This window comes from Sceloporus occidentalis, unplaced genomic scaffold (genome assembly GCF_023333645.1).
Source record: "Sceloporus occidentalis isolate IW3139 unplaced genomic scaffold, rSceOcc1.0.p SCAF_9, whole genome shotgun sequence".
NCBI classification, from domain to species: domain Eukaryota; kingdom Metazoa; phylum Chordata; class Lepidosauria; order Squamata; family Phrynosomatidae; genus Sceloporus; species Sceloporus occidentalis.
The window spans coordinates 21,431,888-21,456,278 of NW_028316989.1; the positions used below are offsets into that span (position 1 = coordinate 21,431,888).

The following is a 24,391-nucleotide window of genomic DNA, read 5'->3' on the forward strand; positions in this document are numbered from 1 at the left end:
TATGCTCATTTTAATTGTAAACCACCTGGGTATTTGGGTAGAAGGGAAGAATAGAAATGTGTTAACTAACTTTCCGATTCCTTTTTCTTATATAAAGGTGTCATTGCCCTTTATTTAAAGCTAATTAAACCTGGTCTTGGCAGGTTAATGGACAAAAGCAGAATATTTGAACATGTCAAGATAGACAAAGTCAAGGAAGCTGTCTTTCTCTTAGCGGCTGACACTTGCTCATTCAGCTCTAAAAAGCCTGGAGCTCTCTACTACACTGTTTTGGATTAAAATAGGTAAATTACAGATGGATTTTTTAGTGTCATTGGCTCCGATTTCCTTTTTTGGTCAAACTAAATGCTACTTTTTCTCATTAGAAGATAGTAGGGAGGCTGCTATAAGCTTTTCTTATAAATCAATAGTTCTTAATTTTGTCAAGTTCTATAACATCCTTTGCGAAAATGATGAAAGCTATAGACTTCCTCCCTTCTTAGGAAACTGTAGATTAACACTCAATATTTTGCATGCATAATAATTTATTGCATTAGAAATTGATTTGCTTTACGTAGGCAAGTCTGGAATGAAAAAAAAATTGCAGTCAACTGTGGAAAAGGTAAAAATTTACCTTCAAATTAAGCATTACTCACAGGAAAAGGTGTGAGTAACAGGAAAGAAATAAAAGAAAATGATGTCTGCACATGTTGAAATATATCCAGGCTCCTCTGGATCCACTGTTTTAAGCTTTGAAATCATTTAAGAGCCCTTGTTTCAAATTTAATTCCTAAATATTTTACATAGGAGGAGACAAGGAATAGTTCCCGTGTTTGCACAGCCATTCTCTACAAATCTGCCCTAGATGGCTGGCAAGCCCTTTGTAGGAGAGGGCTGTTGTTGTTGTTCTTGTTGTTTTGGCACTACTGGAAGCTGTAGTGGTTTCTGCAAAGGAAGAAAGTATTCATGCAGTGGGTTTTGTATAAAGATAATGGTTAGACCTGTGTCCAGTTCTGGGCACCACAATTCAAAAAGGATGTGGAGAAACTGGAGCGTGTCCAAAGGAGGATGACTAAAATGGTGAAGGGTCTGGAAACCATAAAGCCCTATGAGGAACAACTAAGGGAGTTGGGGATGTTTAGCCTGGAGGAGAGAAGGTTAAGAGGTGATATGAAAGCCCTGTTTAAATATTTGAAGGGAGGTCATATTGAAGAGGGAGCAAGCTTGTTTTATGCTTCTCCAGAGACTGGGACCCAGAGCAATGGATGTAAGCTCCAGGAAAAGAGATTCCACCTCAACATTAGGACAGTAAGGGCTGTTTGACAGTGGAACACACTTCTTCCTCAGAGTGCAGTGGAGTCTCCTTCTTTGGAGGTCTTTAAACAGATGCTGGATGGCCATCTGTCAGGGATGCTTTGATTCAGAGTTCCTGCATGGCAGAATGGGGTTGGACTGGATAGCTCTTTGGTCTCTTCCAACTCTAGGATTCTATGATTCTATGAATATTTTAAGGCTTTGATGTCTTGGCCTTTGAGGAGTGATTAGATGATATAAAACCCTCTTATGTGTGTGTGTGTTTTTGTTAAAACTGTAATCATATTTTCATATATCTGGTTTTTAGTAATTGGTGGAGGTGGTGGTGTTATATAGCTTATATTCATTGTCTTGTACATCTTAGAGGGGGGGAAACATGTAATTTTTAGGACTAAACAATCTTGACATATTGAATCCAACCCACACAGTGTTCAGCCTTCATCTTGAAGCACATGAGTCACTGCTATTTCATTCTTCCAACAGTAGTATAGTAGTTGGTCAATGAATTTTGTGTTGTTTTCATGGCCATTCTCAAGGTATTAACATTTGGAAGAGTTTGTTGTAGCATCCTGACAGTAGAATGTTTTGATGATGTAAATGGTATACACAAGAAACTAGTGGCACAAAGTCCATCTGTATGTGCATACTTGTGTGGTATGTTAGTCAACTTTAAAAATAAGCAAGTCTGTGACTAAAACTGTTTTGTTGCAATGTATGTCAGTGAATACTAGAAGCTGTGACTAATACTCTTTAATTATTTGAATCTTGAGTTTTGTAGTCTTAAAGTTCAACTCTTATGAATACAAATTAATGGGAACACTCTAGATAAAGTAGCACTTTAAGATACCCGAGCATCAGCTGAATATTTAAGAGGGCTAAAGTGGCCCCACAGTTTTTAAATAAGTAGTTCTCTGTTGGCAGAAGCAGCAAAGGCAGCAGAAACAAATGAGAGAAGTGAGCAAAATCCATTAATTTTACAAGGATGAAAAAAATGAAAACTGAAACTCTGTGTCTTGTTACCAGCAGCGAAATACAGCAACTGTAGTTCAATTTTAAAAGTACCGAAATAAAGTATCAAACTCTTTTGGAATAACAAGTACTCTCTACCCCCAGAAGTCATGTGTTTAATTTTTATTTCTGTCGTTTCAGTCTGAAGTGCTGAAAGGACAACATAATACCGTGGACATATCATTAGTGAAAGATCTTCAAAGCGGTCACGATCCAAAGAAAATGAAAAAGCTATAGGGAGCAAACTTGGCTTTTTGTCTCTTTTAACCTCAAAAATGGGAGTCAGGCAGACTGATTGTATTATAAAAAGAGAATTCAAGTTTGCACTGTTATTAACAGAAAATGGTTTTGTGATTTAAACTTTCAGTTCACTGTCCTGCATAGAATCATAGATTCATAGAGTTGGAGGAGATCACAAGGGCCCTGATCCAGTCCAAGCCCATTCTGCCATGCAGGAACTCTCAATCAAAGCATCCCTGACAGATGGCCATCCAGCCTCTGCTTAAAGACCTCCAAGGAAGAAGACTCCACTACTATATGAAGAAGGAAAGTGTTCAACTGTCAAACAGCCCTCACTGTCAGGAAGTTCCTCCTAGAGTTGAGCTGGAATTTCTTTTCCTATATCTTGCATCCATTGCTCCATTGGGTCCTGTTCTCTGGAGCAGCAGAGAGCAAACTTGCTCCCTCCTCAATATGACATCCCTTCAAGTATTTAAATAGGGCTATATATCACCTCTTAACCTTCTCTTCTCCAGGCTAAGCATCCCCAGCTCCCTAGGTCTCTCCTCATAGGGTTTCATGGTTTCCAGACCCTTCACCATTTTAGTTGCCCTTCTTTGGGCACACTCCAGTTTCTCAATGTCCTTTTTGAATTGTGGTCCCCAGAATGGGGACAATATTATTCCAGGTGAGGCCTGACCAAAGCAGAATAGAGCAGGACTATTACTTCCTTATACTTCTATTGATGCAGCCTAAAGTCGCATTGGCCTTTTTAGCTGTCGCACTGTTGACCCATGTTCAATTTGTCGTCTACTTGTACTCCTAGATCCCTTTCACACATAGTTTCATTCAGCCAGTTGTCCCCCATCCTATATCTGTGCATTTGTGTATATGTGTGTGTGTGTGTGTGTGTGTGCCTTCACATCATCTGTCAACTTAGTGGTGACTCCATGAATTTCATAGGGTTTTCTTAGGCAGGGTATACTAACAGGTGGTTTGCTATTTCCTTCCTCTGAAGTATGGTATTCATTGGTGGCTTCCCATCCAGGTACTAACCAGGATTAACCCTACTTAGCTTCCAGAATCAGATAGGATCTTTATATATCCCACATTAAATCTCAAGTTCTTGTTAAGAAGGGCAGTTAGGAATTGAAAATTATGATCACCTTGTATTTTGCTAACAGATGAAATGGCCATTGAAAAAGTATTTGTACTCTGCTTATTTCTTTGATGATATCATAACATTGAGATTCAGAGTTGTTATAATGACCCATCGTTGTCTTGGCTTGTGCTCTCTGTTCTATATTAACTAATGAAATAATTGGCTCAAATAAATTAATATATGAGAAATCGCTACTATAATGAGACTGTGCCAGTTCTATAGCATAAGTTGCTCTCATTTATTCAGCTACTAGTGTGACAGTGTTGGAACCGAAAAGTTTACAGATGTGTTTTTCATCCTAATAACGGAAAATGAATAAAAAGCTTAGTCTAAACTAAACCATGGAAGAACCAAGTTTCAAAGAAACTGTGGCAATAGACTCTCCTATGAATTCTTAGCAGTAAAAAAAATTATCTTTAGAGTCTCCATCGTAAAGCTACATAGAAAGCCACTATGTTCTTCTGATCTTCTAAAAATGCTCCTCATGACCTAATACATAATATGATTTTTACTGTATGTCTCTTCTGAATAAAATGTATTGCTTTGAGGAAGCTTTTTTTTTTTGTAGCAAGTATTAGTGTGATTAGTTTTTGGTGGGTTTTTGGGGTTATGTGGCCATGTACTCAAAGAGAGATGCCATTCTCTGAAGATGCCAGCCACAGATGCTGGCAAAACGTCAGGAATAAACTCTTCTAGAACATGGACACATAGCCCCAAAAAACCCACAAAAAACTATTGATGCCGGCCATGAAAGCCTTTGACTTCACAATGTTAGTGTGATTGTTGCACCTTAGAAAATGAATATACTATTTTCTGCATTACAGTGGTTTAAAAGCTTTTTTCCGTTGGGGAACTTTCTCTGCATATAGGTTTATTGAGGGCCACCTGCATCCTAGAAGGAGGTTTCTGCTGAAATTAAACTGTAATGTATCTGCTGGTTACAGGTCAAATCTTCTGGTCTCACTGTTACTTCAACACATGGTTCTGGAGAAGCTTTCCTTTCCCACGTTGGTTTTATTTATGACTCACGATGCCATTGCAGAATAGCAGAGATTTCTGGTGGAGAGTTTGAAAATGACTGTTCCTGAGCATATTTAGTTCTTGGTCTTCTAGGTATAACAATAATAATTGGTCCCTCTCACCATTTCATTGGGTTCTACTTTAGTAACTTATGGTCTGACTTGTTTTGTTTATTTACAGAGGTACATTCTGTAACACACACATTTATAAATTGAATGCTACTAACCGGAAAAGAGTTCTTTGCTGTGGGTTTAAGGATTAAATAAAGGCAAGCTTACGACATTTACAAAAGAAAAAACAAAGAAGAACATATTTGTAAAGAGCAAGCTGTAGGAGGGCATCGAGTATATATTAAAAGAAGGTTTGTAATGACTTGAACAACTCCAAATTTGTAATTCCTATGCATTCTTTTTCTCTTTAGGATGATGAAGTCCTCTCTACATTCAGAAGAGGATGATTTTGTGCCAGAGCTTCAGAGGAGCATTCATCCCCGCGAAAGACCAGATTGGGAAGAGACTCTCAGTGCAATGGTAAAGCAGGATTTTTGTTGTGTTGCCAGTAGTCCTTAAAATGTTGTTCTCTGGCATAGAGAGATTGGTTTACCCCTTTTATTGATATTTCAAACCATAGCAAGATTTCCTGTACAAGCCTGAGAATTGTGGAAAGCATTCCAATCTTTAGATGTGTGTTGAAGTAGAGAGGAGAAGGAGATGATGATGATGATGATGATGATGATGATTCCTGGTTATTCTGTCCCACTAATACATGCCTGAAGCATTGCTAGTGATCATTTAAATGCTCCATCATGTCGCAGTGATTTTCAGTTTGCATTAACCTCTCATTCAGCTAGCATCCATAACATGCACGATTTCCCTCCCTCCCATTGGTAAATGGTCTTAGAAATATAAACAAATCACTTTAGTATAATATTATTTTATACTATTATAACATTACATTTTATAATATTGTAATATCATTTTGAGTGTCAGTGTGGCAGAGTGATTTGAGTGTTGGACTAAGACTCTGGAGACCAGGATTTGAATTGCCACTCAGCCATGGAAATTTACTGCATGATCTTTGGCAAGTCACACTGTCTCAGCTTCATAGGAAGACAAATGCAACCCCCCTCTGAGCAATTCTTGCCAAGAAAACCCCTTGATAGATTTGTCTTAAGGTTGCCATAGGTCAAAACATTCTGAGGGCAAAGAACAGAAACAGCATTTTAATCTGACACTTGTCTTCTAGGTGTCAGATTTGTAAGTGATTTGGATATTAATTAAACTAGACTGTTTCTCTCCAGATTTGTTAGATTACAAGTCTCAACATGGCAGGGGATTTGGGGAGTTATAGTTAAGCACCTGGAATACGGCTTGGGATAATGAAGCTGTAGTCCAGTATATAGAAAGGGTACTACTTTGTTGAAGGTTCTTTTGGATCCTGCAGAAAGTACCAGGCTCAGTTCTTGACATGCTAAGGGATTCATTTGGTGTTTGGAGGAGGAAGAGTTGGGAATCATGTTCAAGTCACAATTTATCAGAAAGATGGCATGTTATAAACTGGAAGTAGGGGATATGCCCAAGGAGACCTATATTCTGAACCAGTAAGCAGGTTAATTCTCATTCTTATATTTTTTATCTGTCTTTAAACTGATGTTCGCAGTCAAGGGGGTGCTCCTAGATCCATCGCTTCACATGACAAACCAGGTGAATGCAACGGTCAGGAGTGCCAGTTATCAGCTTTGTCAGATATGCCAGCTGCGCCCTTTCCTGGAAGTAAGGGACCTTGAGACTGTAGTATATACGCTGGTAACCCCATGACTCAATTTCTGTAATGCGCTCTACATGGGGCTACCCTTGTGCCTAGTCCGGATACTCCAATTAGTACAAAACATGGCAGCCAGGTTAGTTACCAGAAATTCCAGGAGTGACTGGATAACACAGATCCTAAAGTTACTCCACTGGCTGCCTATTAGCTTCTGGACACAGTATAAGGTGTTGGTTATTACCTTCAAAGCCCTACATGGCTTGGGTCCAGCCTATCTAAGGGATTGCCTACTTCCGTATAATCCACTCCGCACTCTCAGGTCCTCTGGGAGGAATTTATTGCAGCCAAAAAAGACCAGACTGGCTGCAACTTCCCAGAGGACATTCTCCGTGACCGTTCCTAGATTGTGGAATGACTTGTCAGAAGAGATCCATCAAATCACCAACCTGGATCGCTTCAAAAAAGCTATTAAGACGGCTCTCTTCTGGCAGGCCTTTCCGGAATAGTTTCCACCCAGCATGAAAGAACGCCCTTATATGCTGCTGTTTTATATTATGCTACTCTCGCCTGTTGTTATTGGTTTTAATAGTTTATTTAATACAGTGATTTTCATAGTAATATGTTTCATTCTTTTTTTAGGGGGGGTTATGATATATTGTATTGTGTATGGGATGTTTTTATACTGTAAGCCGCTCTGATTGCCTTATGGCAGAAGAGCGGGATATAAATAAAAGCTTTATCTATTTTATTGATGTCTGTGCTTTTGAGAAATGTGTTTCAGTCTAGGTACTGTTATCTGTGTCAATGCTTGCTACAGAGTGACATCAGCTTTCATTGAGGCTTCCTGCAGTAATAAATTGGGTGTTCTTCTAGTGGGGAAATTCCTAGAGCTATTACTTTGTTCTCTTAAATGAAGATAGGTGTTCTGGTATCCTTGACAAGATCAAGCACAATTAAATCAAAGGTTTGAGCTAAATACATTTTAGATGGGTTTCTGTGAAAGGTATCCTTCATTTCACAGGAAAATTGTAAGAGGATATATAGTAATATGACATTCTACTTACATATGTCTACTGTGATTTACTAAAGTCATGATCTGGAATGAAGAACACGTTTGATATGGAAAGTGACAGTTGTTTTATTTTTCATTTACACATCAGTTCTACTCCAACGGTACAAAAAACTAACATTGGCAGGATACAGATGGCCCAAAAAGGGCGGTCTGTCGGCACTTTGCTTTGCTCTGCGAGGAAGCCGCAGCGGACAAACCGCATGGCTCCCTCGCAGAACAAAAAGAACCCACAAAAAGTGGGTTCTTTTCCTGGCACACTTGTTACATCACAGGTATTCCATCACCTGTTACATCACAAGTATTCGGCCGTCACGTCAAAATGGTGGCGCTCGTGTGTACAGGGCACCACCATTTTGATACCCTTGTCACGTGCTAGGGGTGAGGCATGTATGGGCGGTGTGCCCTCGGCCAACCCCTAGCATGCGATGAGGGCGCACTATAGGCCGGTTTGTATAGTGCCATTTTTTGTTATTTAGGAGGAATCTGTAGAATATGGGTCCTGTAAATGCTGATTATGATTAACAGACTCCTGCTAAGTGGTGAATGATAGGATTCATTAGATGCAAATGAATGAAAATTTTGCTGGTTTGCAAATAAATTATATAAAAAAGATCAGAAACATAAAACAGGGCAAATTACTTTAATCACTACAAACTGTGTGCTTTGAAGTAGAGGCCTTTACTTTCTGTTTGCTGCCTTCAATTTGCTTAATGTATTTTCCCCCCTCATTGGGTCATGAATTGAATTTATTTATTCACTGTTCAACTTTGTTGACTCATGTACAACTTATGAGCAACAATAATCCCAAAGCCTTTTTCGCATATAATGCTGCTTAAGGCAGTTTAAATGTACATATGTTGCTGTTGCAATTCCTCTGCACACCTGTATTAACCAGTTGTATAACTGGTTTGTTGACTTCTATTTATGTTTTCTTATTAAAGATTATTTTATTATTTTTATAACCACAATAGCCTGGCTTGTAGGCATCTTTTTTATAACATAATTATTTTCATTTGTAAGACAAATTACATGGCATTGTTCCTTGCAAACAGAAAACAGATCTTGACATATGTGTTTCAAGTGTACTAAATGGTCTAAAGAATATTTGTGTTTGTTATATGAACTTAGGTGGGTCATTCTAATGGGAATGTATGTTAAAATAGGACTTGCTCCTTTTTATAGTACAGGGACGTAGCCAGGATTTTAGGAAGGGGGGGGGTCCAGACTAAGTGCCACCATTATAATGGGGCTTGGGTGCGGCAGCGCAGCAGCACACACCATTCATTTTTCTAATGGAAGGGGGGGGGTCCGGACCCCAAGATCCCCCCCCTTGGCTACGTCCCTGTATAGTATGTGAAATTGGCTGTTTAGCTCTAAATTATTCATAGCTCAGAGTCTTAGGAATCCATTTCTTAATGCACAGTCTTGTATTTAATTCTCATAAGCTGCTTCTATCCCATTTACACAGAAATTACCTTCGGTTTATCAGTCTAAAATTTGGCTAATTTGTATATAGGTAAGAGACAAGCAAAAGATATAGAGGCAGAAATATCCTTTTGGCGTAAAAGGGCACAATAGTGAGAGACTTTATATGTGTCCATGGGGGGATACTTGAGGATATCGAAATCTTTGGTTGGCTCCCGCTCTAGTGAAGAAGGTATATAGCTGGTAGGAGAAGCTTGTATAATAGCTTCGAACGCTTGCAAGAAGTATATTGTGCATTTTGGTTAGCCAATAACAGTATCACTGATGGATTTTTGTTTGTGTTTGTTAAATGGCCAACAGCTGCCCCTGCGTAGTGTGTGTGTGTGTGTTTGTCTTCAAGTCGATTCTGACTTATGGGAACCCTAAGGTGAACCTATCCCAGGGTTTTCTTGGCAGGTTTTTCAGAGTGGTTTGTCATTGTCATCCTCTGAGGTTGAAAGAGTGTGACTTGCTGACGGTCACCCAATGGGTTTTCATGGCTCAGCAGGGATTTGGACCCTGGTCATCCAGTGTCCTATTCCAACACTCAAACCACTACAATTTGACATTTTGGACATTTGGAAATCAGCTTTCAGGGCCTGAGCATATTGGCTATCTCTGAATTTCTAGAATTGTATTAGTTGTATCTTTATCAAACTGTACTGAAGATCAGACTTATTCCTCCAAGCCATTCTATTGCTTTAATGGTTTAAAGATGAACTTCTGGTTTTTCCTCCTTGACCTTTACAAGTGCTTACTACTTGTACGGGAGACCGCCAATGGATACCAGATGCTGTAGGCTATATTTTAGAGGAAGGGGTTAGTAAAACCATCTCTGAGTATTGCTTACCTACAAAAGGTCTATGAAATTGAAGTCAACAGGTGACATGAAAGCACATAAGCACACTTGTGATGATAGCATAAATGTTACATTTTGCCATTTGGCTTTAGTTTTCCATTTTAATGGAAATTTTCCCCTTCACAGTTGATACATGTACTTGGTAAGTGAGGATTGCATTTCCTGTATATGACAATGGTTTCGAAGCCCATGCAAGCTTATCATGTAATAGATTTGTTAGTAGTTAAGGTGTCACAGAGAAAAACATGACTGCCCCTTTGAAACTATTCCAGTTTGGTGAACAGCAACAGGAAGAATTAGAAACTGACCATCTTTGCGAAATGGAGAGGTATTGCCATTTAAAACAAGCAGAGGTTATGAAGCGTAAGAAATGTTGTGTTAAACACATGCGCACACGCACACATGCACAGACCAAGGACTCATGTATGATAATTAAGACCTAGCTTCTGCAGCTGTCAAATTTTGCCTTCACTAGTCTTTCTAAAAATAAAATTATGTTTGCAGAGGGCTTTTATTTTCCTCCCAAATGAGACTTGTCATTGACGTCTTCTGACAGCTTGCGCAAAGCTGGTGTTTAACTAAAAATAATTTATAAAAATCTTAAACTTAATGCCTCATTGTTATTCAAGTGAACTGGGGAAGGATTTGAGCTTCCTGGCTAATAGTGCATTCTCTTGACCTGCCTCCTTCAAGATCAGGTTGTACAGCAAATGTATGTGAGAAGTCATGCTTTTCACAGTGCTCAAATCAGTATTGATATGGTATAATTAATTGGTTACAAGAGCTTTTAGCATTCTTCCTTTTTGTTCAGGCCTGCCTTGAGTCAAAGTCTTGGCCAGCTTTTTAAATAGCTCAGGGATGTCCTCATTCTGTAGAGCGGAATCTCTTGACTTAAAATCAACAGAAAAGTGTTGCAGAAGTATAAGTAATAGCATGTATACTAATATGAGCTCTGCTCCGGAGCCACAACAAGCAATACAAATCTAGATGCTTGATAACTGTGTTTGAGGAGGCTAGGTAAAATACTGAAAAGACGTTCTTCCATATGTGTGGCTAAGAAGATAAAAGAAGGAGCATTTGTCATTCTTGTCTATGTCATGCAGCATGTCATTCTTACAAACAATTTGTTCTTGTTTCTAAGAACTTTTACATCAATGGTTCCCAACCTGTGGGTCAGGACCTCTTTGGGGGTCGAACAACCCTTTCACAGGGGTCGCCTAAGACCATTGGAAAACCCATATTTGCATGTGGCAATGAAAATAATTTTATGGTTGGGGGTCAACACAACATGAGTAACTATATTACGGGGTCACAGCATTAGGAAGGTTGCAAACCACTGTTTTACATCATGCTGTGTCTGTTTAAGATATTGGTTAACTATGGAAGATCAAATTTAGAGCATACCCTAACTCACACCAGATGTGATAATCTAATAATAACATATAAATTTAAAATATGGAGCTGTACACATTTACAGTCGGCCCTTCTTATACATGGATTTCTAATACAAGGATTCAAGCATACACAGTTTGAAAATGTTTCAAAAAAGTATAAATTTTTGAAATATCAAACCTTGATTTTCCATTTTTTTAAATAAGGGACACCATTTTGCTTTGTCATTATATTTAATGGTACTTGAGCATCCATGGATTTTGTTATCCACGGGGGATCCTGGAACCAAACCCCAGCGTATAACAAGGGTCCACTGTATGTATTTTTGGGATAAAAATAGGATTGGTTTCCAACAAGGACTGAAGCGATAAGACACTTGGATTTCGGCTTCATCTTGGATTAATTTTAAGTTGACTTCTTGAAGGCATGCTACCTCAGTTCCCTGCCTTTACAGGGCTCTTTATATGTTTGGACCTGCAATAATAAAAGCGTGCTTGGCATTTGAAACTCATAATAGCCGAGGGATAGGAGTTGTTGATTAATAAAGATTTGCTCATATGCTATTACAGGTTTCTCAAGGTGTTTTGCTCATTTAAGTTTGGAGTCTCCTGAGAACAGCAATTGATATGCTTGTACTTCATAATAATACAGCGAGACTATAAATATGTCTGTACATAAAACACAATGCCACTTACATGTGGTCCACTTTCTCTCTGACCATCAAGCTCCTTCCCTTTCCTTTATGAAAGCATAGTTACTTCTTTTCATGAACAGTGGTGCCCTCACCGTACTTGTTTTACTACTTCTATTTTCTCTTTATCTGTCCTGTATCTGTGGTCAGTCCCAATAAGTGTTACCTTCCCATCTTCTTGTTTTGTCTGACAGATATGCTACATATGCATATCACCATAAGAAAATAGTAACTCCAGTACTAGTTTAATGCTGTGTTGTTCTTAACCCACTTTGACTGCAAATTGACCATTCTCTATTATGCTATTTGATTCTCTTTTGAACTTCTGATATCTGGACATCAAATGTTGTTCCATCCTGAGAAGAATAATCAAAAGGAATATAGGACCCATTATTTTTTTTGTAGGCACCTCTACTAAATTTGCCATTACCTGCAGCTCTCTCTATTTTTAAATAAGGCAAAACTTCCAAATACAACCCATGGATTTGGAATGACGCTCATCCTGCTTTATTCTGGCGGGCTTCATCTTAGTCATTTTCCTTTTCCTTCTACAATAAAGGCAATTTTATTTCAAAGCTACAATCCAAGGCACAGTGGCTCTTTCTTGTAAAATGGCTATGGAAAGAAAATTAATACAGAGATTGAAAGACTGCATCTGCCACTATGAGATGGCTCATGAATAAAAACAAGACATGATGTTCCACAGACTTTTGTGAGTGGCTTTTGTTCTCATCTATTTTGCAAACTGTTTTAGACCTGCCTGAAATTGGTGCGCATGTTGTATGTGCAAGTTGTGTTCTTTGAAGAACAGTGATAATCCTTTGTCAGTGCACTGTTTATATGTACTCTTGTTATTTTACCTCTTATTTCCATGACCCTTGTGAATGGATAAATATTGTTTCCACTGCCTGTCATGTTAGCTTTATTTTCATTATCCAGCAATTTATTTTTGTTGCATTCCTAAACCAGAAGAGCTTTGAAAATGCAGATTGCAAAAAATAAAAAATCCTTCATCAGTGGAAATAATCCTTTACCTCTTTTACTATTGGACCCAAAACTAAAATCCAGCATCACTCCAGGATTTAATGAGGCCAGCCTAGAAGGCAAGCAGGCAGAGATATTCGGAGAGGCAGAATCCAAATAATGTCAGTCACCAGAAAAACAGTCATTACTAGAGTCTAGCACACAAGGACAGCATTGTCCTAGCAGTTTACTTGAAGACAGCTCTAAGGAAGAATGGCTGGCTTGCCAGAGCTCTGCTGCACTTCATTAAATCTCCCTTTGTGGAGGGTCCTACTCTTGAGGAGACTTGTTACTCTTCCTCTTTTTTCTGAAATTCCTCTTTGGTTGGGCATTCAAGCCAAGCTTGTGCCTTTATAGCAGTGGTTCCCATATGTGTGGCTTCCATATGTGTGGTTAAGAAGATAAAAGAAGGAGCATCGGTCATTCTCATCTATGTCATGCAGCATGTCATTCTTACAAAGAATTTGTGCTTGTTTCTAAGAACTTTTACATCAGTGGTTCCCAACCTGTGGGTCGGGATCCCTTTGGGGGTCGAACAACCCTTTCACAGGGGTTGCCTAAGACCATCAGAAAATACATATTTGCATGTAGCAATGAAAATAATTTTATGGTTGGGGGTCAGCACAACATGAGGAACTATATTAAACGGTCATGGCATTGGGAGGCTTGAGAACCACTGCTTTATAGGATGTTGTACACATAGACTAGGGACCAACTCAGTGACCAGAGATATAATTACAGTTGGTCCTTTGTATTCCCAGGGATGATGATGATGATGATGATGATGATGATGATGGATGATGGATGATGGATGATGAATGTTTATTTATATAGCACCATAAATTTGCATGGCACTTTACAATCATCATCAAAACAGCATATAATCTGTCAATGGCTTACAGTCTAAAAGTAATAAAATATGAACTATGCAAAATGAAGCAAGTTATGCAGTTAAAATACAAACTGTAAAAACAACTAATACATATAATCAAATATAAAATTATAAAACAATATTACAATGCAGTTCCAAATGCTTTAGAGAACAAGAAGGTCTTTAATATGATATCCCTGCAAATATTTAAACAGGGCTATCATACCACCTCTTAATCTTCTCTTCTCCAGGGTAAATATTCCCAGCTCCCTAAGTTGTTCCTCATAGGACATGGTTTCCAGGCCCTTCACCATTTTAGTTGCCTTCCTTTAGAAACTGGAGCGTGTCCAAAGGAGGGCAACTAAAATGGTGAAGGGCCTGGAAACCATGAAGGTCTATGAAGAACGACTTAGGGAGCTGGGGATGTTTAGTCTGGAGAAGAGAAGGCTAAGAGGTGATATGATAGCCCTGTTTAAATACTTAAAAGGATATATTGAGGAGGGAGCAAGCTTGTTTTCTGCTGATCCAGAGACTGGGACCCGGAGCAATGGATGCAAGCTTAAAGGAAAAGAGATTCTGGCTAAACATTAGGAGGAACTTCCTGACATAAGGGCTGTTCAACAGTGGAACACACTTCTTCCTTGGAGATTTTGGTGGAGTCTCCTTCCTTGGAGATCTTTAAACAGAGGCTGGATGGCCATCTGTCGAATATGCTTTGAGTGAGAGTTCCTGCATGGCAGAAATGGGTTGGACTGGATGGCCCTTGGGGTCTCTTCCAACTTTATGATTCTAATTTAGAATTAAAACCATTCTGGACTCTTTCCCTGTGGATAAAAAAGAACATGGGACCTCATGTTCCATTGTACCCAATAATGTCATGATGTGTGCGCAGTGTGGCCATATGCACACACCATTGAGAACAATGAGGCTTATCATCTGCAAATGTTTAGATTTGTGGATGGCAAGTGCGCAGATGGTGGGCCCCCACTATACTGGGTCCACAGAGGGACCAGTTCTTCACCATTCTCTGTCTTGTGGGGGAATTGCTCATCTTCACTGGAGGAGACCTGTGAGTCTGTGTCAAGAATCGAATTGTTCCGGTGCCTGACCCCTTTATTGAAACTAGTATTTTTTTGTATTGAGATAAAATTGTTCCCTAGAGAAATTATAAAGAAAATAGTTGCCTTAAAAAGGGTTTTTAAATGGGTCTTGGCTGGACTTGATAGGAATGAAGTGACAATAATTGACTGCAGAATGTCTTCTGCAGCTGTTATTAACTCATTAGCTGTTTCCTCATCCGAGGTCCAGTGTATTTGCCAACTGATGATGTACACCTACCAATGATGCGTACCTGTCACAGGCGCACTATTTCATTAGTCAGTTGACAGCACCAGTTTTCTCCACATCTTTTGAGTGCAGGACTCTGGGAGACCAGGGTGCAAATTCCTTTTCAGCCATAGAAATGCCTTGGGTATTTCATAAACCCCTTTAGTCTCCAGTGAAGGCAATTGCAAACTTGAATAAATCTTGAAGAGAAAAGCCTAGGAGACACTTGTCGTAACTCAGTGTTGATTTGAAAGCACATCACAACAACAAACACCAGTTCTCTCCTTGGAGCATAGGCCTGTCTTTGTGCTTCCTTTATTCTGTAATTTGCCTTATACATTGATATCATGTTATTGGGATCCAACCATATCTATCGTAAACCTACAGGAGTGCAGAAGCTCCTTTATGTGCTTTTGAAATCCAGCAAGTCTAATTAAGAGGTATGGAATTCAGCGACATATAGCTGAAAGTATCTGCAAAATCAAAATAATTTCAAAATAGGATCTGAAATGAATACTGAAATCCCAAAGATATTTCATTCTTTTTGGTTTGGAGCCTCAGTCTTTCATTAGATTGCAGAACCACTTTTATGCTCAGGTATCAAAGTATTCCATAGGGAACTACTAATGTACAAGGTTTAGACTATCAGATTGCAGAGCAAACTTTGCACTTTAAAATAAAATCAGCTGTAGACATAAAATAAAATCAGCTTTAATATTTCACAAATGAGCCTAGCTTTCTCCAGATTCAAACACCCTTTCCACAAGCCCAGCTGTCTGGATGAGATTGGAAGCTTCTGCTTTTGTTTTATACTAACTACAATCTAAGTCTTAATCTGTGACTGATCTTAACTGGTTTATTGAACAAACCATCTTAATGAATGATAATTTGAAATTGCCTTTTTAACAATAGTTAAGATGAAGCACAGGTTGCTATGTCTTCAGGACACAGGTGAATCATGGATAATGAAACATGGAAGCACAGCAACTGTGTTGAAAGTTAGAATCATAGAGTTGGAAGAGACCACAAGGGCCATCCAGTTCAACCCCATTCTGCCATGCAGGAACTCTCAGTCAAAACATACCCACTGACAGATGGCCATCCAGCCTCTGTGTAAAGACCTCCAAGGAAGGAGACTCCACCATGCTCCAAGGGAGCGTGTGCCACTGTTGAACAGCTCTTACTGTCAGGAGGTTCCTCCTAATGTTGAGCTGGAATCTCTTTTCCTGAAGCTTGCATCCATTGCTCCAGATCAGGGGTAGGCAACCTTTTTGAGATGGGGGCCGGGTTGCTGTCCCTCAGACAACTGGGGGGCTGAAGCCGGGGGGTGGTGGAGCTTCCACTCTCCGGGGGCGGAGCCGCACGCCGGGGGTGGAGCTTCTACCGAAGCCCCGCGGGGAGGAGGAAGCATGTGCCCACCCGCTCCTCCTCGGTCTCTTCCTTCGGCCAAATGGGCTCCAAGGGGCCCTTTCGGCCGAAGGGGAGGGAGGCTGAAGGGAAGGGCTTGGGCACCCGTTCCAGGCCCTTCCCTTTGGCCGAAAGGGCTCCAAGGGCCGTGGAGGAGCCCAGGAGGCGGCACGCCGCTTCCACGGGCCCCTTCTTGGCCAGTGCGGCTCCAGGCCTCTCTCTCCAGAGGGAGAGGCCTGGGGCCTCATGGGCCGAGAAGGAGCCCACGGAAGTCCTCCTCCTCCTCCTCCTCCTCCTCCTCCTCCTCCTCCTCCTCCCGGGCGGCGCACTCCAGGAAAGAGGAGCCTGTCGCCTTTGGCCAGCTGGCCAATGACTGGCTGGCCAAAGGGGACGACCTCCTACGTCCTAGCCCTGCCGTGGGTGGTGTGGTGGCGGCGGTGCTGCCCAGGAGGAGGTGGAGGAGGAGGTGGCGGCTTCAGCAGTGGTGGCTTTGGTGGTGGTGGCAGCGGCAGGATCGAGCTGGGGCCGGTCCTGCCGCCTCCATGGGCCGCCTCTGGCCCATGGGCCAGGGGTTGCTGACCCCCTGCTCCAGATCCTAGTCTCTGGAGCAGCAGAAAACAAGCCTTCTCCCTCCTCACTATGCCATCCCTTCAAATATTGAAACAGGGCTATCATATCACCCCTTAACCTTTTCTTCTCCAGGCTAAACATCTCCAGCTCCCTAAGTTGTTCCTCAAAGGGCACATTTTCAAGACTCTTCAACATTTTGATAACCCTCCTTTGGACACGCTCCAGTTTCTAAACATCCTTGTTGATGTTGATGTTGATGGTGGGGACTGAACAAAGCAGAATAGAGTGGCACTATTACTCCCTTGATCTAGATATTATACTTCTATTGATGCAGCGTAAAATCGCATTGGCCTTTTTAACTGCCGCATCACACTGTTGACTCATGTTCAACTTGTGGTCTATTAGAACTTCTAGATCCCTTTCACGTGGAGTCTTGATAAGACAGGCGTTCTCCAACTTATACTTACTGATCATCAGTTGCCATTTTTCTTAGCTCAAAATTCAATCGCTTTGAAAAATGGAAATTCTCCAGTGGCACTAAAATGTGACTGTAATGAATGAATTTTGGTAAAGCTTCCCATAAAAGCACACTGCATATGCCTCCCCCACAAATCAATCTCAGTGAATAATAGAGGACCCCTTTATCATTGACATTTTATGAATTTATTTAGTGATTTAGCTTCCCATAGCTTTGTACAGTTGTCATTCAAAACAAATGGTATTGTTCTGTTCCCTTTAATTGAGTGACTAATATTTACACATGATAGCATTTCAGTCTACTACTCATATCTGATTTCTACTAAAGGTCTAACATTGACCTTGGTAACAATAGCTGATATCTAGGTAAAAACACACAGCTTTCCTTTTCTTCCCTTGCTTCCCCCTCATCAATTTTGTCGATTGTATTGTTTGTATGTACAGCACTGTGTAAATCTACAGCACTATATAAATAAAGGATGATGATGATGATGATGATGATGATGATGATGATGATGATGATGATGATGATTGGTCTGCTGAAGTCTTAATAGTTATGTATGAACAGAATTATAACCTCAAAATGATGTTGGGGGGGATTGCTGCAAATTAAGTATGTGAAACAAATCCCATTGTGTTCGTGAAAAGCTGAAAGTGAACAGAAGTACATATTACTCACATGTTGTATTAAAAATAAAGATTAAGAAAAAGCACATAACCTACAAGCATGGTTTAGTTTAATCTCTTTTTTAAAAATGATTGCTACCAGATCAATCTTACTGAAACAAATAGTGCCAGGTTGAAAACCTTTATCCCTGATCTCCGTGTCACACAAAAGACTATTATTATTATTATTATTATTATTATTATTATTATTATTATTATTATTGTAGTTTCTTATATCCCACCTCTCTCCCAATACAGCAGTTGTCTTTGACACAATTGGCATGGCACAAAAAACACAGCAAAATTTCTGAATAGAGGCGGACTAGTATTTGGCACTTTTTTCAAAGGTAATAACAGCCAATGTGGATTTCTTTAGCCGCTGTCTGGGTGCAGTATGTTTAAACGTCTTGGCCACAAGCGTTAACAACAGGCGTTTTAGCAACTGGTTTGTCACTTCGTCCACTTTCATCTGCCCTATAATCGTAGGACTCTTATGTCATCAAGACTGTAGGAAAATGTTATCTAGGAAAAACCATTCTGAGGGTCAAGTTCAATCTGCAGTTCCACATTGTTTTCAACGAAGTAAGCATCAAGGGCAAAAGGGGAGTCAACAAAAACTATTTGGATGGATTGGCCTTTGATCAAACCACCAGAGTTGGCTCAGTGCTTTGGCTGGGATATGGAAAAATGCTGGAAAGCAAGCCTCAGGAGGATGCAATCTAATCATAACAATAGTTTTCCCTCCCATTAATAAAATCACCTATTTCCTGGCAGTACACCCTGATGTGACAAGTTTGCTCTTGCTGCTCATCCTGGACATATTATCCTCACATAGATCAAGGCATTCCAAGTTAGTGCTGAAGAGCTATCCTCAGCAGGTGCTGAAGTTTCCGAGAACAAAATGTCCTGTAATGTTTCTAGGAGAATCTCTACATGATTGCTCTGTCAGCTGTTACCTAAAGAGGTCTTAGGCATGCTATGCCTCTTTTTCTGGGGGGAAAAAGATGGAGAAGGATTTCTGCCTTAAATATAAAATTATACTTTAAATTCTAGAAATGAGGCCAGAGATGCTGTGGATCACTTGTTTCTTGCAATTCTTAGGCAGCTTTCTACCCAAATCCTTGTCAGAGCTAGACATCTGTATCTATACAGTGGTGCCTCGGGTTACGAAAGTAATTCGTTCCGCGGCCGCTTTCGTAACCCGAAAGGCTTCGTAAGCCGAAAAACCCATAGGCGCTAATGGGGAAAAGCCGCGATTTGGTGCGAAAAAGCCGAAAAAAGCACCAAAAGTTTTTTTGTAACCCGAAAAAACATTCGTAACCCGGAACAATAATTCCCTATGGGATTTTTTCGTATCCCGAAAATTTCGTAACCTGGGTATTTCGTATCCCGAGGTACCACTGTATAGAACTGTGCTTTGAGTGGTGTAAAGCATTTCTTAAGCTTGTTTTCTATGGCCTGTTACAGACTGCCAAAATAAAGCTGCTTCGGGTCTCTTTGGAGGGATGCTATTTAAACGATGCATGGGTCCTAAGAGTCCGGAGGTCGCGCCAAAACCACACTCCATTCCTAAGCACTGGAGTGCAGCTTTGGTGCAGCTTCCGGATTCTTAGGATGCATGCATAATTTAAACAGCATACCTCCAAAGAGACCCGAAGCAGTTTTATTTTGGCAGTCTGTAACAGGCCTTTGACATATTATTTTATGCATTTCGGTGGTCCCATTGTTTGTGGATTTTGGATGTTATTGCAGATGTTAAGAACTTTTTTGCTTGCTTGTCTTCGACTTGACCTTGGACCTAGCAGTCATTGCCTTGCTTCAGATATTTGCATAAGAATGGCCTGCAGCTTTCCTAGTGGGACCATTATTGTGCTTTACTGTACCAGGAATCAGTTCTACAGTTTGCCTACCCCTCAGGTCTTTGAAGAGCACAGTATAAGATGCTTTTGTAGTTACTTTCACTACTTCTACAACTGCTTCATGCAGAGACCTGATGAATGCAACAAACAGGTTTAAGAACCGTTTGTCACGCCGTAGTATTTGACTGCAGAATCTTGTGCTCAATGCTCAGCAATGTGTACAATTCAGAGTTCAGAAAATGAAGTTAAATGACTCTTAATGAGCCAAAAGTGAGAGGACACAGGAGGGATGCAAAGACAAGACTAAAAGGTGGGGTACAGGAATTTAGTGTTTGATAGTTCTCGCTTTTTCTTACGTGATAAAATTCTCAAGTGTCATATCTTGAAATTGCATTCTTGTAAGCGCCTTTCTGCTTTGTAGTCTTGAACAAAATGACAGTGATATACATTGCCTCTATAGTCCTTTGGACAAGCTCCAAAGCAACCATGAACAGCACTGAGGAATCAAATATGCTAGATGTGTGCCAGCTGAGGACTTAAGTTGTGCTCATGCTCTACTGGAATTCTCTGTACTACAATTCTTTAAAGAACAAGAAGAAAAAGGAGGGAGGGAAAGAGAATGCATTAATAGCTCTAGCTTTCAGTTCTAGCTTTCTAACCAATTTGCTACTAGGTGAGAGACCGAAGGTGCAGTTCCAGTCCTTTTGTGGAATAACCAGCATGTTTTTAGGGAGAGAGGTCTTTGTTTTTTTTCATAATGGTCACTGCTTCAAATGGTGAATCAACAGCTATTGATTCTCCTGATGTTCTGGAATAGTTTTTCAGAAGGCATGAAGTGGAGAAGCTAGTGGTGGAACCTCCTACTGATGTGCTGAACCTCCACTTTGTTTCCTTAAATGCTCAGCACCTAAAAGTAAAGTATTGAGCCAAATAACAAAAACTGGTCCTTTTGATTCTTTAATTCAGATTTCCATCATGATGACATGAGACCCCTCTCCTTGGGGGGAAAAAGAAAAGAAACATTACTGTGGGTGTCTGTGGTCTGGGGACAATGGAAACAAAAATCTTGTTCCAAAAACTTATTAATATAGTAATAAACACTATGCACATAATGTGAAGTCGAAGGCTTTCATGGCCGGCATCCATAGTTTTTTGTGGGGTTTTCAGGCTATGTGGCCATGTCTAGAAGAGTTTATTCGTGACGTTTCGCCAGCATCTGTGGCTGGCATCTTCAGAGAAATTCAGGAATAAGCTCTTCTAGAACGTGTCCACATAGCCCAAAAACCCCACAAAAAGCTATTATACGCATAATGTTTTAAGATACCTATTATAACCATATTTTTAAAGAGCAGTTCTAGATAAAATGGCTTCTCAGCTGAGCAATATTTGTGTGTTTAGAATGTGCAGCATGTTGGTTTTTGCTGTGAGACAACTTTCAATATATAGTTCAACCCTTGTATCTGCAGGAGGTATGTTCCTGGACTTTGCACAGATATGCAGAACTGTGGATAGTAACAAATTCCAGGTGGGCGAGATAGTGAGGGAAGGAGGCAGCACTACCTCTCTTTCCCAAGTGGGCTTGGCTAGATCCCTGTGCACCCTTTCCCATCTTCACCAGTTGTAGGATTAGGAATATGGAGAGCTGCCTCCTTGTCGCCATTTCCCACGTTGTGCAGCAACCAGTTGGACAGCAGCATCTGCCTTGGCTGCTTTGAGCTTGCTGCTGCCATACCACTGGCTCCAGTTCATGCTACTAGGCTGGCTGAGAGAAACATGGATGATGCTGCAGTGAGCTGGCTATGTGAGAACAAAAAGAAGGAAGTTCAAGTGGGTGCTTGGCTGTAGCTCCCTTTGAATGACACCTTGAGAGATAGTGGCACCTGTCACCAAAAGATTTGCATGACTTTGTGCATCCAGCATTCCATGGATACTTGAATCCATGGATTAAAAAAAATCTATGGACAAGGAGGGCTGATCATACATAGTTTTTTGTACTTGTGCGGACACCCTGTGTTTTGTGTGGATACCCTGAAACACATATATGGAACCTCAGGGTTTTCAGAAATCCAAAGTTCAGAGGCCATAAATTAGGGTCATGTGCAGTGATCATACCCTCCTTCTGTGTGGGATCTAAATCATGTGTGTGTGTGTGTTTGTATGAGGTCCCTTTCTCTCCCTGCCCCAATTTTCTTTTGCTATTCCTCCATATGATTCACCACTGCATATAATACCACATTTTTGTGGGTTTTCCAACTGATAGGCATGTATGGGGTTATAACACAGAGGCAGAAGGAAAAGGCCCTTGTGTGAGCTATTTTCATCTTTGGTTCTCAGGATCCCCTCTCCGGTGTGTAACCTAGAAAATATTCCCTCAGTTGAAAAGATCTGGATAGAGTTAACATGTTTCCTACATATAAACAGTCTTAGAGATATCTGACTGCCCATGGTCCTTTACATGTTAGAGATGATAAACAGTGACGGTTAAAAAATCAGCCCCATTAGATTTCACAGATTGTTTTCAGGAGTCGGTAAAATTTCTTTGTTTCATTTATTCCATGTATTACTAAGAGGTCCATGAGCAGCGTGCAGAATTCTCAGAGCTTACTTTGGGTGCTTAAGTTAAGAAAAAACTGTTAAATTTAACTCATTGATTAAATATGTGACACAAACAGTTTCCAACAACCAAAAACCTGGAGGGAGATGGAGTAAGAGGACCGTCTCTCTCACTCTTTCTCTCTCTCTAAATGTATTTTAGATCTTGTGTGTGTTTCTTCTTTTGAGTGAAGAAACAGGGAACAGTGCTTTGTGCACATTATAAGTTACAATATTTTGTGAAAATTAGCACTGAGGCTGAGATGTAACATATCATTTGTTATTAGTGCACTTCTTTTTGTAGTCCCTAGTCAATGGGTTGCACCATCACTAGGGGGACGTTCAGTTGTATCTCCTCTTGAACAACTAGTTGCACAACGAGACTGCACTGGAATTACTTCTTATACACTGTCTAGAACTAGGTTTCTACCAGCACAGCATCATTTGTGTTAGTGGAATGGAATCATTGGAAACTGTCCCAGATCTACACTGTTAATTTTTCCTGCAATGCAGTAAAACTTACAACTGCATGCTGCAATGGAAGCACTTTAATATTTATTGATGCAGGTTGATACTACAGGTTGTTACCCAAGGAAAGTTGGAGCACTGAGGGGTGGGATCTCCACTTGGTATGACAGTATTGCTCTAATTGTTGTGGAAACCAGCTTTGCAAGAGGCTGGGTAACTATAGGACCATTTGCACCTGTTTATACCAGTACTAGCTGAGGAGAACTCCAGGTTTTGGGGAGAATTAAGAGAGCTTCATTTAGGAGAGTTTCAAATACACACAATAGCAATTCACACAGACATAGCATTCAGATTCAGAGTTAACCGAAATGGAAATATGGAAAAGGGATAGCGGAGTTTTAGGGTTTTGCATTGGGGTGATAATTTCCTATCTGATGAGTAAACCATGGAAAATGGCAGCGGCTCAGACATACATATCCCAGGGCAGCCTGAAAGATCTGTATGCAGAGGCTAGGTTTTTGAACCAATATTTATACTTAACATGTAACTTTGTCTCCTCTCTCTCTCAATTTGATTACAGTGGACCCTTGATATCTGTTGGGGTTTGGTTCCTGTGGTTACCAAAATCCATAGATACTCTTCAGTCCCATTAAATACAATGGCACAGTCAATTGATGTGTCTTATATAAAATGGCAAAATCAAGGTTTGCTTGTTGGAATTTATATATTTTTTGGAATATTTTCAAGCCATGGATGCTGGAATCAGTGGATAAAAAGATCAGTGGATATGGAGGGCCAACTGTAATTTTCAAAATCCAAAGAAGTCTTTTTAACTATGGATTTGATAATGCTGCTGAAAAAGCACCTAAACTTTTCCAACTCTTTTATTCCCCTTAGGCGCGAGGAGCAGACATCCCTGAGATTTCAGGAGAGCTACCATTGCGGACATGTGGGAGCACAGCTAGCATGAAAGTGAAAAATGTGAAAAAGTAAGCTGGTTTATTACTTTTGTAGCACCTGTTATTGACACTGAGCTCTCACTTGTTAGATTCCAAGGCACTGGGTAATTTGTTACTGATGGAAGCATAAAAAACCAACAAATTAGAAACAAACTATGGCCCTGGACAGACGGGCCCTTTAGCACATCCTGGCAACATGCTAGGGTTGCCTCGGGGCACCGTTTTCAGA

The 24,391-nt window shown here is 40.3% G+C and overlaps 1 protein-coding gene across 3 annotated transcripts in view; it reads left to right on the plus strand.

The window, feature by feature from the left end:
* The window catches only part of ARHGAP32 (Rho GTPase activating protein 32), a 253,163-nt gene that overhangs the window by 95,873 nt on the left and 132,899 nt on the right, over positions 1 to 24,391 (plus strand). For all 3 annotated transcript variants that reach the window (XM_089537644.1, XM_089537645.1, XM_089537647.1), the window contains exons 2-3: positions 5,124 to 5,232; positions 24,101 to 24,192. In XM_089537644.1, coding sequence (XP_089393770.1) covers positions 5,125 to 5,232; positions 24,101 to 24,192 — 200 coding nt within the window. In that variant the 5' untranslated portion in view covers position 5,124. The remainder of the gene's footprint in view (positions 1 to 5,123; positions 5,233 to 24,100; positions 24,193 to 24,391) is intronic.